The sequence below is a fragment of the Apus apus genome, chromosome 2 (genome assembly GCF_020740795.1).
Source record: "Apus apus isolate bApuApu2 chromosome 2, bApuApu2.pri.cur, whole genome shotgun sequence".
Taxonomy (NCBI): Eukaryota; Metazoa; Chordata; class Aves; order Apodiformes; family Apodidae; genus Apus; species Apus apus.
Window position 1 is genome coordinate 51,049,884 of NC_067283.1, and position 13,043 is coordinate 51,062,926.

The 13,043-nt window shown below is 41.5% G+C and overlaps 1 protein-coding gene across 1 annotated transcript; it reads right to left on the minus strand.

The window, feature by feature from the left end:
• Positions 1-1,723: 1,723 nt before the first annotated feature.
• On the minus strand, positions 1,724-12,559 carry LOC127380763 (uncharacterized). Its single transcript, XM_051610237.1, has 6 exons — positions 12,541-12,559; positions 9,358-9,519; positions 6,681-8,618; positions 5,014-5,139; positions 2,738-2,854; positions 1,724-1,728 (listed from the first exon to the last, which is right to left on the minus strand). Exons 1-6 carry the CDS (start codon positions 12,548-12,550, stop codon positions 1,724-1,726), a joined length of 2,358 nt encoding a protein of 785 aa, XP_051466197.1. The 5' UTR covers positions 12,551-12,559.
• Between the last annotated feature and the right edge of the window lie 484 nt (positions 12,560-13,043).

Below are 13,043 nucleotides of genomic sequence, written 5' to 3' on the forward strand. Positions count from 1 at the left end.
ATCAGAATAAAGTCTATCCCTCTCTATGAGCAGCAGATTCCTGTATTAGATATTCAAGAGAGCAGTCCTACATTTTCCAGAGTATTAGAAAGCTCCATGCTCAAGTAATTCTGTCCCTCATTTTATTCTTTGGTGGAACAGAAGTTTTATGCAGCACAAAAGCCAAATAAGAATTTGTATTCCTTATTTTCATGTAGTGCTTAGGGTAGAGAGGAAAAAAACTTAGCATCTCAGTATGGATGCTGATCCCCTAGCAGCTTGGAGTAAAGGCTACAATTACAGTAGCTCTAACAAGTAAGCAAGTGCTATTAAAACCAGAGAAAAATCAAGGATCAGTTGAGTAGGGAAACCTCAACACTCTTCTCTGAGGGAAAAGAGCTGCAGTTACAGGTCAAACTAGTAATTGCTAGGCACAGAACTCTAATGCAGTCATAGAAAACACTACTTTTATCCATGAAGGTTATTCCAGGGCAGAGAACACTGGGAGAGGAGGCAGAAGACAAGTTCTGTCTGTCCACACCACATTTAAGAAAAAAATTTGTAGAGAGTTTCTCTTATCTTTCTCACACTACCAGTTTATTTGGGAATAATCAAAAAATGGTGGTATCATGTTTATTCTTCTCACATGGTGATACTAGCTTTCATAGACATGAACAAGATCACTCATTTTTGAACTATCCACCTCATCTAGATCAGTCTGTTTCCATTATTCATGAGATGGCTCAGAAGACACCTAGTTTTATCACCTTGGTTCTGTAAAGAGACTTTTCCATAGTGAGTTGCCAAGGACAAGATCAACTATAATACAAGTAATCAGTGAGAAGTCAGGAAACAGGGCACACTACCATTGTAAAAACTTCCATTTCACCTTCAAAGTCCACCTCTCCAGCTCAGGGGCTCCACAGAAGACTGTTAAAAGACTCCATAGAAAAAGAAGGGAAGGAGATGGAATCATCACATCAACTCAGTGCTTTAGTTTTAGTCCTTAAACATGAAACTTCAAGTCAGTACTCGGCTTGATACAGCTTAAACTATATTCCCATACACTTTGACAGAACCAAATCAGCCAAAAATCCAGCTGATGGAAGAGACTCTTGTACCTATTTCCACACCATACAGACAAACTGACTATGATATGACACTGACAGGCTTCACAGTCCTGCAGAGCTTAAGAACAGGGCATCAGCAAACAGTATGCAGTAATAGTATTGATGCACATACATCTCTATCACAAGCTTTTTTGCTAGTATGTATAGATGGAATACAAGCAGTCACAAAGTGCAATTCTATTAAATTTATTATTTAAATAGTGGTTGTGCTAATTGTAAAAAGGTGGCTTCAGTGTTCCATTTTATTAGTGTCCTCAGTCTACAGTGCTACTTCATACCCCTTAAGAGAGCACAGCAACTTACAAAATACACAAGAGAATAATAATTGAATTTTGGATTTATGCAAACCTCTGATAACTTTTTCCCCCTCCTGCCCCAGTATTTGCAGTTATCTTCTCTTACAGAGGGACTTCCTTGTTACACGTCCTAAAGGAAAAAAATATATTAGGGTATGCATTGTCCCTCCAAATAACATGTCAATTTGTTTCTAAAGAAAGACCAGACATCAGTGTCCGCAATTCCTATTGTGGAAAAGGACACTGATGATTGATATTAGAACTATATACTCCACTTCCCAGCAAGTATAAATTCTGTAGAAATGACATTACACTGGGTTATTCTGCAGTCCAATGGATAAGAGTCACATACAAAACTTGCAGCATATTTTCAGTGTGCTCTTGTAACAACATTATTGAATCCATCCAAGAAACAACAACTATTTCTGGGGCAAACAGAAGTATTTTGGGATGATGCAAGTTTTTCTGGATGCTTTTACAAAAGAAGGATCAACAATTTAAACGTTTAACACTGATGTTCAAATAATCTGACTTCAATGCTAATGCAAATTCTTACTAATAAGATACTTCAGTCTAAGATTTTGTTTCCAAAATACATAAACCTGTAATCCTCAGTTTCATAAATGAAAGAGAGATGATCATAAACTCCTGTACTTGAATTAATGACTGAATATTCAGGTTAGCTTTACTATGCCAAATCGTTCTTTTCCAGAAGGAATGCGGGTCTTTTAGGTAGCTCCTTGTATGCACTGACCCTTCTCAATTTATAAACTCTTCAGATTCTTCCACAAATGCACAAAAGCATATTTGTTACTGAACCTATTTAATGTGATTTTTACCCTCCTTGTCTTTCCCATCTTCCTCCAAGGTAGCCAGAAGGTCCTACTCTATAAAGAATTATCTATATGCATTTGTGTTGCATCAAATTACAATACTTTGGTTGAGACAGACCTATAGCTTCAAAAAAAAAGATATACTGCAAAATGACACAGAAGCCAACAGTTTTAAAAAAGAACAGTTTGAAGAGCAACTAGTCTAAAATAATGGGTTTTAGTGGTTCCCCACTCCCCACCCCCTACTTCCCCCTTTCCCTTAAATAAAGGGAAGGAACCTAACCTGGTCAAAGCTACAATGGTATGCAAGCAAGGTAAGTGTTCAAAGTTCAGCTTGCCTTTTTTCTCATCTTGTCTGCTAACATAGCATCTAGTATTATTTCACAAGCTATCCAATATCCTTGCAGTTCAAACCAAGAACCATTAGTCCCTGAGACAATAATGAAAAAAAAAAAATCCTTGTAATGGTCATTTTTGTAGCTGGTCACTGTATACCAACCTTTGCGTACACAGCCTTTAGGCATCTCCCACACTTCTTCCACCTCACATCTCGTGTCTCTGCGTTTTGAAGGTGGCTTGCCTATTCTTTTCTTTGGTTTAACCAAAAGTGGGCACCCTAAAGAGCAAGATAAGACTGGTGTTATTTCTACAAAGCATGGTCTTACAGCAAATTTATCTTGGCTTTCCCCTACTGCTTTGTAGTGTTCCTCTTCCTCCCTTCCTTCTATGTGCCCATTTTACTGGCATTACATATATCAAGGAACAGTCGTAGAATCATAGAGTTATTGAGGCTGGAAAAGACCTCTGAGATCATCAAATCCAGCCTATGACCTAAGACCACCACAACAGCTAGACCAGGGCACATCCAGTCTTTCATTAAACGCCTCCAGGCATGGTGACTCCACCACTTCCCTGGGTAGTCCATTCCAATGTCTAATCACCCTCTCTGTGAGAAGATGCTTCCTAATATCCAACCTAAACCCTCCCTGGCACAGCTTCAGGCCATGCCTTCCCATTCTGTCACTAGCTGCCTGGGAGAAGAGCCCAACTCCCACCTGACTACAACCTCCCCATCTTGCATGTCTACAATATTTAATCTCCATCTAACTAATTCTGGACACATTGTATTTTAAGTCATAACTTGGATAGGTGTTAATGTGACAAAAAAAAACCAACACAGTGAGTTGGCTAATTCTGCTCTAGTTCACTTTTCAAGTGTTCCAACCTAGCTGATAGCTGTCCAAGTGACAAAGCTCACCCATTGTCTTAAAAAGCCTCAATTCTTTGGACTTTTTCAGTTAGGTACACAGATCAAAATGTCAAATTTAGCATATGACATTACTGCTACAGCAACATATCTTGTTTAGCCAAACCCCATTCCTTGCAGGGCATTTGAATTTAATTTGAAAAAGCCAGTTCAAAAGTGACATTTTAAAAAACAGGTAATTTTACTAGCACTTCTGAGGCATTCATTAGCATGATTCTATGAACAGCACTCAGAAAATAGAGTCCTGCTTCCTAACACTGAATGTGATAGCTTCTTCAAAGTACATATGCTGGAAGGGGCAGAAGAAAAAGCAGTGAATACCAAAAGGCCAGACATCCTCAGTATGCTGCACCACCTAAGAAGTCATAGAGGGAAAGTCTATCAAGTCATAAGAAAAGGTAGAAGGGACACACTGAAAGTCGAAGTTAATAGAACTATTTTACAACTACTTTTTTTTGTTGTTGTTGTAAGGAGCCAAGAATAGTGCTGCTAAAGTAAAGGCTTTTCAACTTCTATAGAGCAGGCCAGTACAAAACTAAAGACAACATTTTGAAGAAGTCCAGGGATAGAAAGGATAGAAAGCTTCCAATGCAGGAGGCAAATCTCAAACCCTGACATACTCAAACAGAAAAACATTGCAGAGAGAAAACTCTAAGGAAAACACTCTAAAGCATAGCCTATAGGGCTGTTGATACAGAAAACCCGATGTATATTATCACTGAGCTGAAGGGAAGCACGTCAGTCTGTTCTGAAGATAACTTTACTCCACTATTTGATAGACTGATCCTTGAAAGCATGTGACCCAGGAGAGTAGCAATACTCAGACTATAAGAAATGCTGCAGTTGTTCCAGCTGCAGCTACACTAAGAAACACCCTTGAAGAGCATCTAGAAACAGAACTGAACTCCAAGTAGACCTGAACTGTAAAGAAAAAGTATTCTGCTTCAGGAAGGAAAAGATATGAAAACTACCTGACCTTTTTCTTCATTAGAATAACTGATTTGTTAATCTTTTCCTTAACCACATCAAGATGATTTGCACCCAGATGCCTTTTAGCAGTACTGGAGCAACAGTTGATTCATGCTAGCTTCTCTGAAATTGGCCTATGTAGCTATCACACATGACTTCCTATACATGTTCTACTGTTGAAGATTAGGAACTACCACAGCTTGTGCACTCAATAGAAGCATAATCTGGGTAAAGCATTAATACTACAGTTTATGGCAGTAGCCACTTTGAACAAATAAGAGCTTTACATGGCCACAACAAAGCATTTGATGTTTTGATTTCCCAGGATGCCTTTTAAAAAAAAAGTACCTATAATGGATCCTTATTCTCATGTTTGAATTTGAAAAGCATATATTTTATCAGTATCAGAACAATGAAAATTAGTTTTATCTTCAAATACCCAAATATCCTAAATGTGCTGGTTTGTATCATATCCTTTTATATAATATCCTTTTGAATATTCCTTAAGAACAGAAAAACATTGAGGAAATAAGTTGTACCTTGCTCTTTGCTTTTGGCTTGGGGAGACAGACTGCCATGTATTTGGCTGGCAAATTTGGGTTTAGCACCACTTCTAATCCAATACTCTTCAGGTGGTATCCCCATGTTCTCCCTTAAAAACCTTCCTAGTTAAAAAAAGAAAAAGTTGATTTCAAGTCAGTAGTTTTGCTAAAGTTAATATACTGTTGGACTCACCAGTCAGAATGCAAAGTTAGCTACAGAATCTAAATGTAAGAGTCTATTAAAATAAAGACATTGCTTTCTGGAGACCACATTGACCAAAATTACAAGCTGCTTTGTAGAAAGATAATGAAACACTAAGTCTGTTATTAGAATGGTTAGAGCTGGAAGGGACCCCTAGAGATCGAGTTCCACCTCCCCTGCATGGGCAGGGGCACTTCCCACTAGAGCAGGTTGCTCAAAGCCCAATCCAGCCTGGCCTTGAACACCTCCAGGGATGGAGCTTCCACAACTTCTCTGGGCAACCTGTTTGAGTGCCTCAGTATCCTCACACTAAAGAATCTCCTCCTGATGTCTAACCTAAATCTGTCCTCTTTCAGTTTAAAGCCATTACCCTTGTCCTATCACTACAAGCCCCTGTAAAAAAAACCCTCCCCAGCTTTCCTGTAGGCCCCTTCAGGTACTGGAAGGCTGCTATGAGGTCCCCCTGGAGCCTTCTCTTCTTCAGGCTGAACAACCCCAACTCCCACAGCCTGTCCTCATAAGAGAGGTGCTCCAGCCCTCAGATCATTTTCATGACCCTCCTCTGGACATGTTCCAACAGGTCCACACCTTTGTGTTGGGGGCTCCAGACTTGGACATAGTATTTCAGGTAAGGTCTCACCAGGGCAGAGTAGAGAGGCAGAATCACCTCTCTTGATCTGCTGGCCACAATTTGAAGTAGACCACCGTTTTAGATGTCTTTCATGATCCAAGACTGTATTAAACAGCAGCCATGTACTGAAGTACCTGCATAAACAATTATGAACCCTGATAACTCAGCTTATTCTCCGTTCAGATTAATCTGACTTGTACCAATATCTACACCTTTGATTAAATGTTCTTTTCTAGATAAAATTTAATACAGTTTCACACTTTATGAAAATACAGCAAAACTTTTGTTGTTAACAGTACAAGAGTGGCAGCTACAATAAAAAAACCTAAAGGTTTGACTCCTCTTCTGCTGAGGAGTCACACAGGGTATAGCCACCAGATTACAATTAATTTAATGCTGTTTAATCCACCAAATATAGGTCTGTGATGGGAAGGTCAGAATGTATACATTTAAATGCCAAGCTTCCAAGGCATTATTAAAGAACAGTAAATGTGTAGTTAAATTACCTTACATTTTTCAAATGAATAACTGCCACTAATGTCAAAGTTAATGACATCAAATCTAACTCACAGGAGAGTTTCTCCAAAATTCTCTGCTGATTATGAAGATGCAGAATCCTTATGTAATGGGGTAAAAAAAAAAACCAACAACAAATTGCAGCAAAACTCCCCTGCCTCAAAAACAGTTATTCTGCAGGACTTCTGGGTCTAAGCCAAACCTGAAGCTACAACATTCTCCAGTCATCTCCCTGGTTCAAACTACAGTTTGCAACTGCAATTAAGTGTTTGTGTGTTGTATTAAGTAGCACTTTGTCCTCAGCAATTAGCTTACCTCCCAGGAATTTCCGTAGCATTTGCTGATGTTCCAGTCCTTCTTTCCTTGTCATAGGCCTCTTTCTTCCATAATACCCATAGTTACTGTATACAACTTCATCTTGTCCTTTCTCCTTTGGCTTGTAAACTACACCAATGTTTTCACCTAGCCCACTCCTAGTTTTTATTTTCTCTTGAGCAGGCCAGCTAATGAATTGAGCAGGTATAGCATTTTTAGGTGGCTTCCAAAGTAGCCTCTGCCCAACTTGGTAGAAATTTCCATTACTAGGTGCCAAGATTCCATACGGAGTGGCTTCTTGAAAGAAATATTCAATTTCATCCATGTCATCCTCACCATCCTCATCCTCTCCATCTTCATCCTCCTCTTCTCCCCTCACAGAGTATTCTTCCGAGTCCTCAACATCTGAAAAACTCTTAACTGCTTTTTTCTTGAGGGAATTGATTTTTTTCCTACTAGATGATCTGGGAAGGGGTCTCAGCTTTCTACCTTTACTGGAAGCCTCTTTAATCTTCACAGTTGAAGAGTTTTTGACATCTTGGTCATTCAAGCTGTTCATCTGCTCCCTTCTTACAACTTCATCCTCATTAAGGGACCCACCACTTTTAATTTTCTCTTTCTCTAAGCCCTCTGTACTTTTCTGGAAAGTATACATGCTTTTCTGAAGCACATAGTCAGGAACAAAATAAGACACTGGGGCATTATCAGTTGATGAGCCTTCCTCTCTAGAGGACATGTCATCAGAAGAAAGACTGAGTACACTTGGACGTTTCCTTTGTGGCAAACAAACATTGTAGTTGTAGTTTGTGTCCATACTGTCCAAACAAGCCAGCCAACTGCTAGAGGGAACGTACTTCTCAATCGATTCATCACACCAAATACTTTTATCTGTTTGACTTTCATTGGTTGCACTGTGGCTTAGATTCAGCTTTTTCTGCTGAAAACTCAAGTCACTCATTACCTCCATACTAGATGGAAGTAGTCCTGCTTGTTGACTAGAGCTGGGCTCTTCTTGAGAATTTTTTGAGCCTGTAGGTTTTTTAGAGCCAGATTTCCTAGCTGCTGCCACATCCTGTCTTAATGCTGGGTCATCTATGCTAACAGATCTTGCCAGCTCTGCCATTTGCACTGCCACAGCTTCACCTGGAGGAGATTTTGCCCCCTGATTTGTATTCAGCTGCTTTTCTGCATCCAGCTTCACTTCATTTTTATGGCCTCCTTTTTCTTGCTCAGTTTCAACATCCTGTTTTGATGTGAGAACAGCTTTTCTCTCATCTAAGTAAGCTCCTGGCACCCTTTTCTCCCTTTCATGAGGGCCATATATCATTCCTTCACATGAGCTAACAGAAAATAAGTCACGCTGCACTATATTCTCTGGGACTGGTTTACCACCTGCCACATCATACAAAGGGATAGTTTCTTTAAAGGACTTCCACAGTTGAATAGCTGGAGAGCCATTTCCATATTCTATCCTCACTTCTTCCTTCTCAAAGGCATAGCTTCCAGTAGGAAGATTTCTATACTGCGTAGAGCTGGAAGGGCTCTTGTTAGAAAACTCTCTGTCTACTACAATGGAAGATCCAGATGAATCTTGTTTCTCTGAAATACTTTCGGTCTCTGTTCCTATACCAGAAGAAACACAGGCCATATTTCCTGCATCACAACCTTTCGTTTCTTTACGGATATCCTGATGCTTTTTTTGCTTGTTTTCAGGCTGTCTAGGATCAGTCTGTGTTTCTTTTGTCTCCATTTTTTTCCCAGAGGTACTGTAGTGTCTAAATCTTGTTGCATGATAAAACATAGGGGAAGGTGGGGGAGCATTAAAATAAGGCCTTCTGTTAATTCTTGCATGCATTGGATGCTGTGAAACAAAAAATCCAGGGTACTCATGGAGCGCAACAGAATAAAATGGAAAATATGGATTTCCACCTCGGAAGCCTAGACATTGGGGATATAAAAAAAAAAAAAAGGCAAATATATCTTCTTTCTGAAGTCATTCTGATTAATACTTGCTTGCATACACAAGGACAGCAATAATACCAGAAACACAGAGACGCAGAACACTCCACCTGTCAATGTTTGGAAGCAAATTTGTTACAGAAATCCAGAGAGTTTCTTGTTATGGAACAGCTTATCTGGACAGCTACACTTAAAGCAGAGTTTGATTTTATTCTTTGGAACATATGCCAAATCAGCTTTCTGTTTGTTTTTTGTTTGTGTTTTTTGGGTTTTGTGGTTTTTTTTTGTTTGTTTGTTTTGTTTTTTTTGGGTTTTTTTGTGCTATTTTATGGACTATGTTATAGTATAGTCCTTGAAAAAGACAGCTCCAGGTAGAAGTTAACATAGGTATACCAATTACAAGATGTATTTAACAATATTGTTTCTGTGTGGATTGTTTATATTTATCTATACCTATAATACATGCATACATATATGCAAATCATGCTGATTGTCAGGCACACTCAAGAGCTCTGTTTCTTTTAGGATAACCATTTCATATTATTTTGCTTAGTTTCCATTCTCCAGAAACAGATGCTACACCTTCAAACTACACTTAGACAACTAAAATATTACATTAATTCTACCTTAAACTCCCAAGGAGCTTGTTAACACAGATACACAATCTAGCAGTAAGTTTATAAGCAAAGCCACCACAAACAGCTCTCCTGTACCTTACCTGAAGCAGGTACGCAGTACGGATTGTATGCATGACTGAGGTACCATGGACTTGGAAAAGGCTGTTGTGCTGTTGGCTGTGCATAAAAAAAGGGTCTGTTCTGGTTTGTGGAGTATGATCCACCTTCTGAAGGTGAGGCAGTATTCATTTTTTGTTTATACACTGAAAGAGATAAATGACCAGTATTAACCGCTTTTAAAACTGCATTACTTAATGGTTTTTGTGTTCTGTCAGAATTCAGCAGACATTCTCCTCCCAGTTCAATGAAACCAGATCTTTCCAGAAAAGAATTGTCTTCCAAACAGGAAGGAGCAAACTGACATTACTATCAAGGTCAAAGGTTTTAGTTGTCCTTTGCTAAGCAAGCTTTGTGACAACCACAACAGCAGTATTCCAACCAGTTAAAAACCGCCTCCAGTCAAGTGGCCTTGAGCAAGAGGCCTCAAAAAAAGAAAAGCAATAGAAGGCTTCGTACGATCAGAAGCCTGCTGCTTAGTGAAGAAAAACACATCTTGATGCCAACACATGTTGTGTTTGAGATCACAAGAAAAGCTCTATTAACTCAGGATTTTTACTTGGTAACACCTAAGAAGGACAGCTAACAAATATTTCAGTGACACTATGCTTCCTACACATAAAAAAAATAAATGCTAGGTAACAAAAAGAAGCAAAATCCTTACACATAAATTGACATTCAAAGCCATACAAAATTGACAAGACATAACTTCCTCCCACACCTACTCATTTCCTGAGTGAACTAATACACTTAAATTAAATCCATTCCAACTCATGCAAGTGATAGTTTACAAGAAAGAATAAAAGAAACCCGAGAACACAGAAGAACTAGTGACTGTGCAGAAGAATAAAAGCTCAGCTCTTCACAGAATATAAACATGTCAAAGTTACAGAAAAAAAAAATATTAAAAAAAAATATGAAGACCTGTTACAAACTACCACACAGTTCAGCCTAGAGCATCAGAAAACTTTCAGGAACACTGGAGCCCTCTTCAGTTTCCATCTAGAACGACCAGCTCTTGTAAGCACAAAAAGCCTACAGATTCCCCTCACTCTCCCAGGCCAAAGCTCCCAGAATTATTTTGAGCTTTGAGAGCAATATAGGGAAGAAGAAAGAAAAAAAACCCAAACAACAAAACCCTACAAAATGCAAGCTATTCGGGCCCCATTAGAGCCTCTCAAAACTAAGGTCCATGCTGTTGCTTACAGCCCAGCAAGAACTAAACAAATCCTCAGCTCACCCTCTTTATGACAGGCAGCTGCTACTTCTCCACTCCCCCGTCGTCCACCTGAGGCTCATTTAACACTGGAGGGAGGGGGCGGGCGCTTTATCCATCAGTGCGTGGGAGGGAGAATCAAAGCACAAGGACAGGAATACTGGTGAAAGCCTTCAGCTGGAGTGCAGTGTCCTCTTGCAGGCACTTACGCTGCATTCCTAAGTGAATCAATCCAGCGTGTGTCGTTTGCAACACCAGAATTTACATGAAGAAAATAATGGGTGTCAAAGGGAAGTATTACCCATGTTCTGCTTAATACTATTGTTAAAGGCACCTTTTGCAGGAAGAAAAAATAATCAGACAACAGAAGTCAGAGTTTACATTTGATTTGAAAGTTTGCCAGTTTCTCAGTACTGAGTAAAGGGAGCAATGCTCTTCCATCCTAACACAGCCAAGTGGACTGACCAATGTCATGATCTTCCCATATAACAACAGAAGCATTTATTCCAGATAATTTATTACATGAATGTTATTAATGTAACAGAAATTTATGTCATTAGTATAACAAATTTATGGGAGACTGTAGTTTGACTCTGCCCTGGGTCTTTACAGGAGATGAGAATCTGAGGGGCCACTTCAAAGCCTCAGATCTCTGAATGACAGAGCAGTGGTGTTGGAGAGATGGTGAGACAGGGGGGCACAGCGAATGCACCAGGCAAGCAGCAGGTGAGTGGTGAGGGTAAAACAAAGAGGTGTGGATGCTTAGAGACTGTTTACATTTCTAGGCTGAGAAATTCCTGTAATTTCTGTTTCTTGCTTTCTATAATGCTCAGATTAAACTTGTCCTGTATAAAAACAGTATAAAATGCCTGGGAAGGACTACTGGTCTTGTCGCTCACCAACTTCCCAAGATAAAGCAGCTCTTGCACTTTTTCAAAGGGAAAAAAAAAAATAATTAAAAAAAAAATCACTTTTTAGCTGTTAAAAATTTGCTTGTCCTTAGGATTTTCCTTTCCTGTGGACCAGCCTTCAGTCTTCAGACTCCTCCTGCCTCCCTCACCCCTGCTGCTTCTCTCCTGGCACAGGCTTGAGGCTCCACAAGCCTCAGGGGGCGATTGCTCAAGGGGCAGGCAAACCTCACCTCTGTGTAGCAGGACTCTCCATCTCTCAGTGTGCCTGCCTCAGTTTCCCTTTATGATTCAATCGCTCTGTCTCTCGGTTTTACAGCCCTAGGCCTGGAGTGGAAAGATTCCCACGGGAAAAGAAAGGGCCTAGCAAGCTCTGAGCTGGTAACAACCTTGACAGTACGAACAGCCAGCCAAGCTGATGTTTATAACACCAACTGCTCCCTGGTGTCGAAGAACTCAGAGCCACAACCAAGCCTGGAATGGAGATAAAGTAAGAACTAACAGATAAACGAGTTTGTTTGGTGAGAAAAGGGCCTTCTTGGCTTTTCCCAGTTTTCCTTTTATTCTCCCATGAGAGATTTTAGAGGTACAGCTAAAGAGTTAAGAGGACAGCAGTCAACCCACTTTATTCTAGAAAAGCCTGGTCCCATCTTTGGTCGGAGAGGCTCCTGTACACGTTCCCCAGATGTGCTGGACCTTCTCCTCTCCAGCAGGGACATCTGCTCAAGCCATCACTCCTTCCAAGTTGAGAGAGGAGACAAGGGGCACCCGGCTGTGGCCGTAAGAGGGTGAGAGACACCCACTCCCTCTGTTTTTATTAGCCGGTTTTAGATTTTAAGAAAGCTTTCATTGCTAAGTTCTGGAACTTCAAGGCCTCCGGATCCTTGTTAGATAATTGCAATGACCGTATTACCGCCGTGTGTGCTCACATGTGTATTTTAATAATTGTTTTCGATGAGGCCTACGAATAAGCAAGTTGCTAGCATTAAAAAAGTCAACCTCTGCCAACCGACTCCTAGTTGTGCGCTCTATTCTTGAGGTACCTTTTCGCATCACTCCTTGAACGTGCCGATCCGCTGCCCCGACGCCCCAACCCCCCCCCACCCCGGCTGTGCTTCCCTCCGGCGGCTCAGCCGCCGACACCCCGCTGCCGCCTGCCGTCGACCTTCTCTTGCGCCTCTACAACCTCGTTTGCTCCCTCTCCCCGCTCGGCTGGCCCTGCAGCTCCCGCGCGGGGCCGACACGGCGCCCCAGCTGCCCGCCCGCTGCCTCCTCCCGCGGGAGGAACCGAGGGCGAAGGGCGGGAGGAGGCCCGGCCCGGCCCGGGCTGCCCCGCGGCCTCCAGGCTGCCGCGCCCGCCTCCCGCCGGCAGAGGGCGCCGCCGCGGCCCCGCCTGCCCGCTTCGCTCGGCGGGAGGAGCGGGGGAAGCAGGAAGCGGGGGCGGGACGAGGCGCCGGGCCTGGAGCGCCGGGCGGGCCCCGCACCTTCCTTCCCTTCCCTTCCCCCGCCCCGCCCGGTCCGGTCCCGCGCCTGCGCAGGAGGGGCG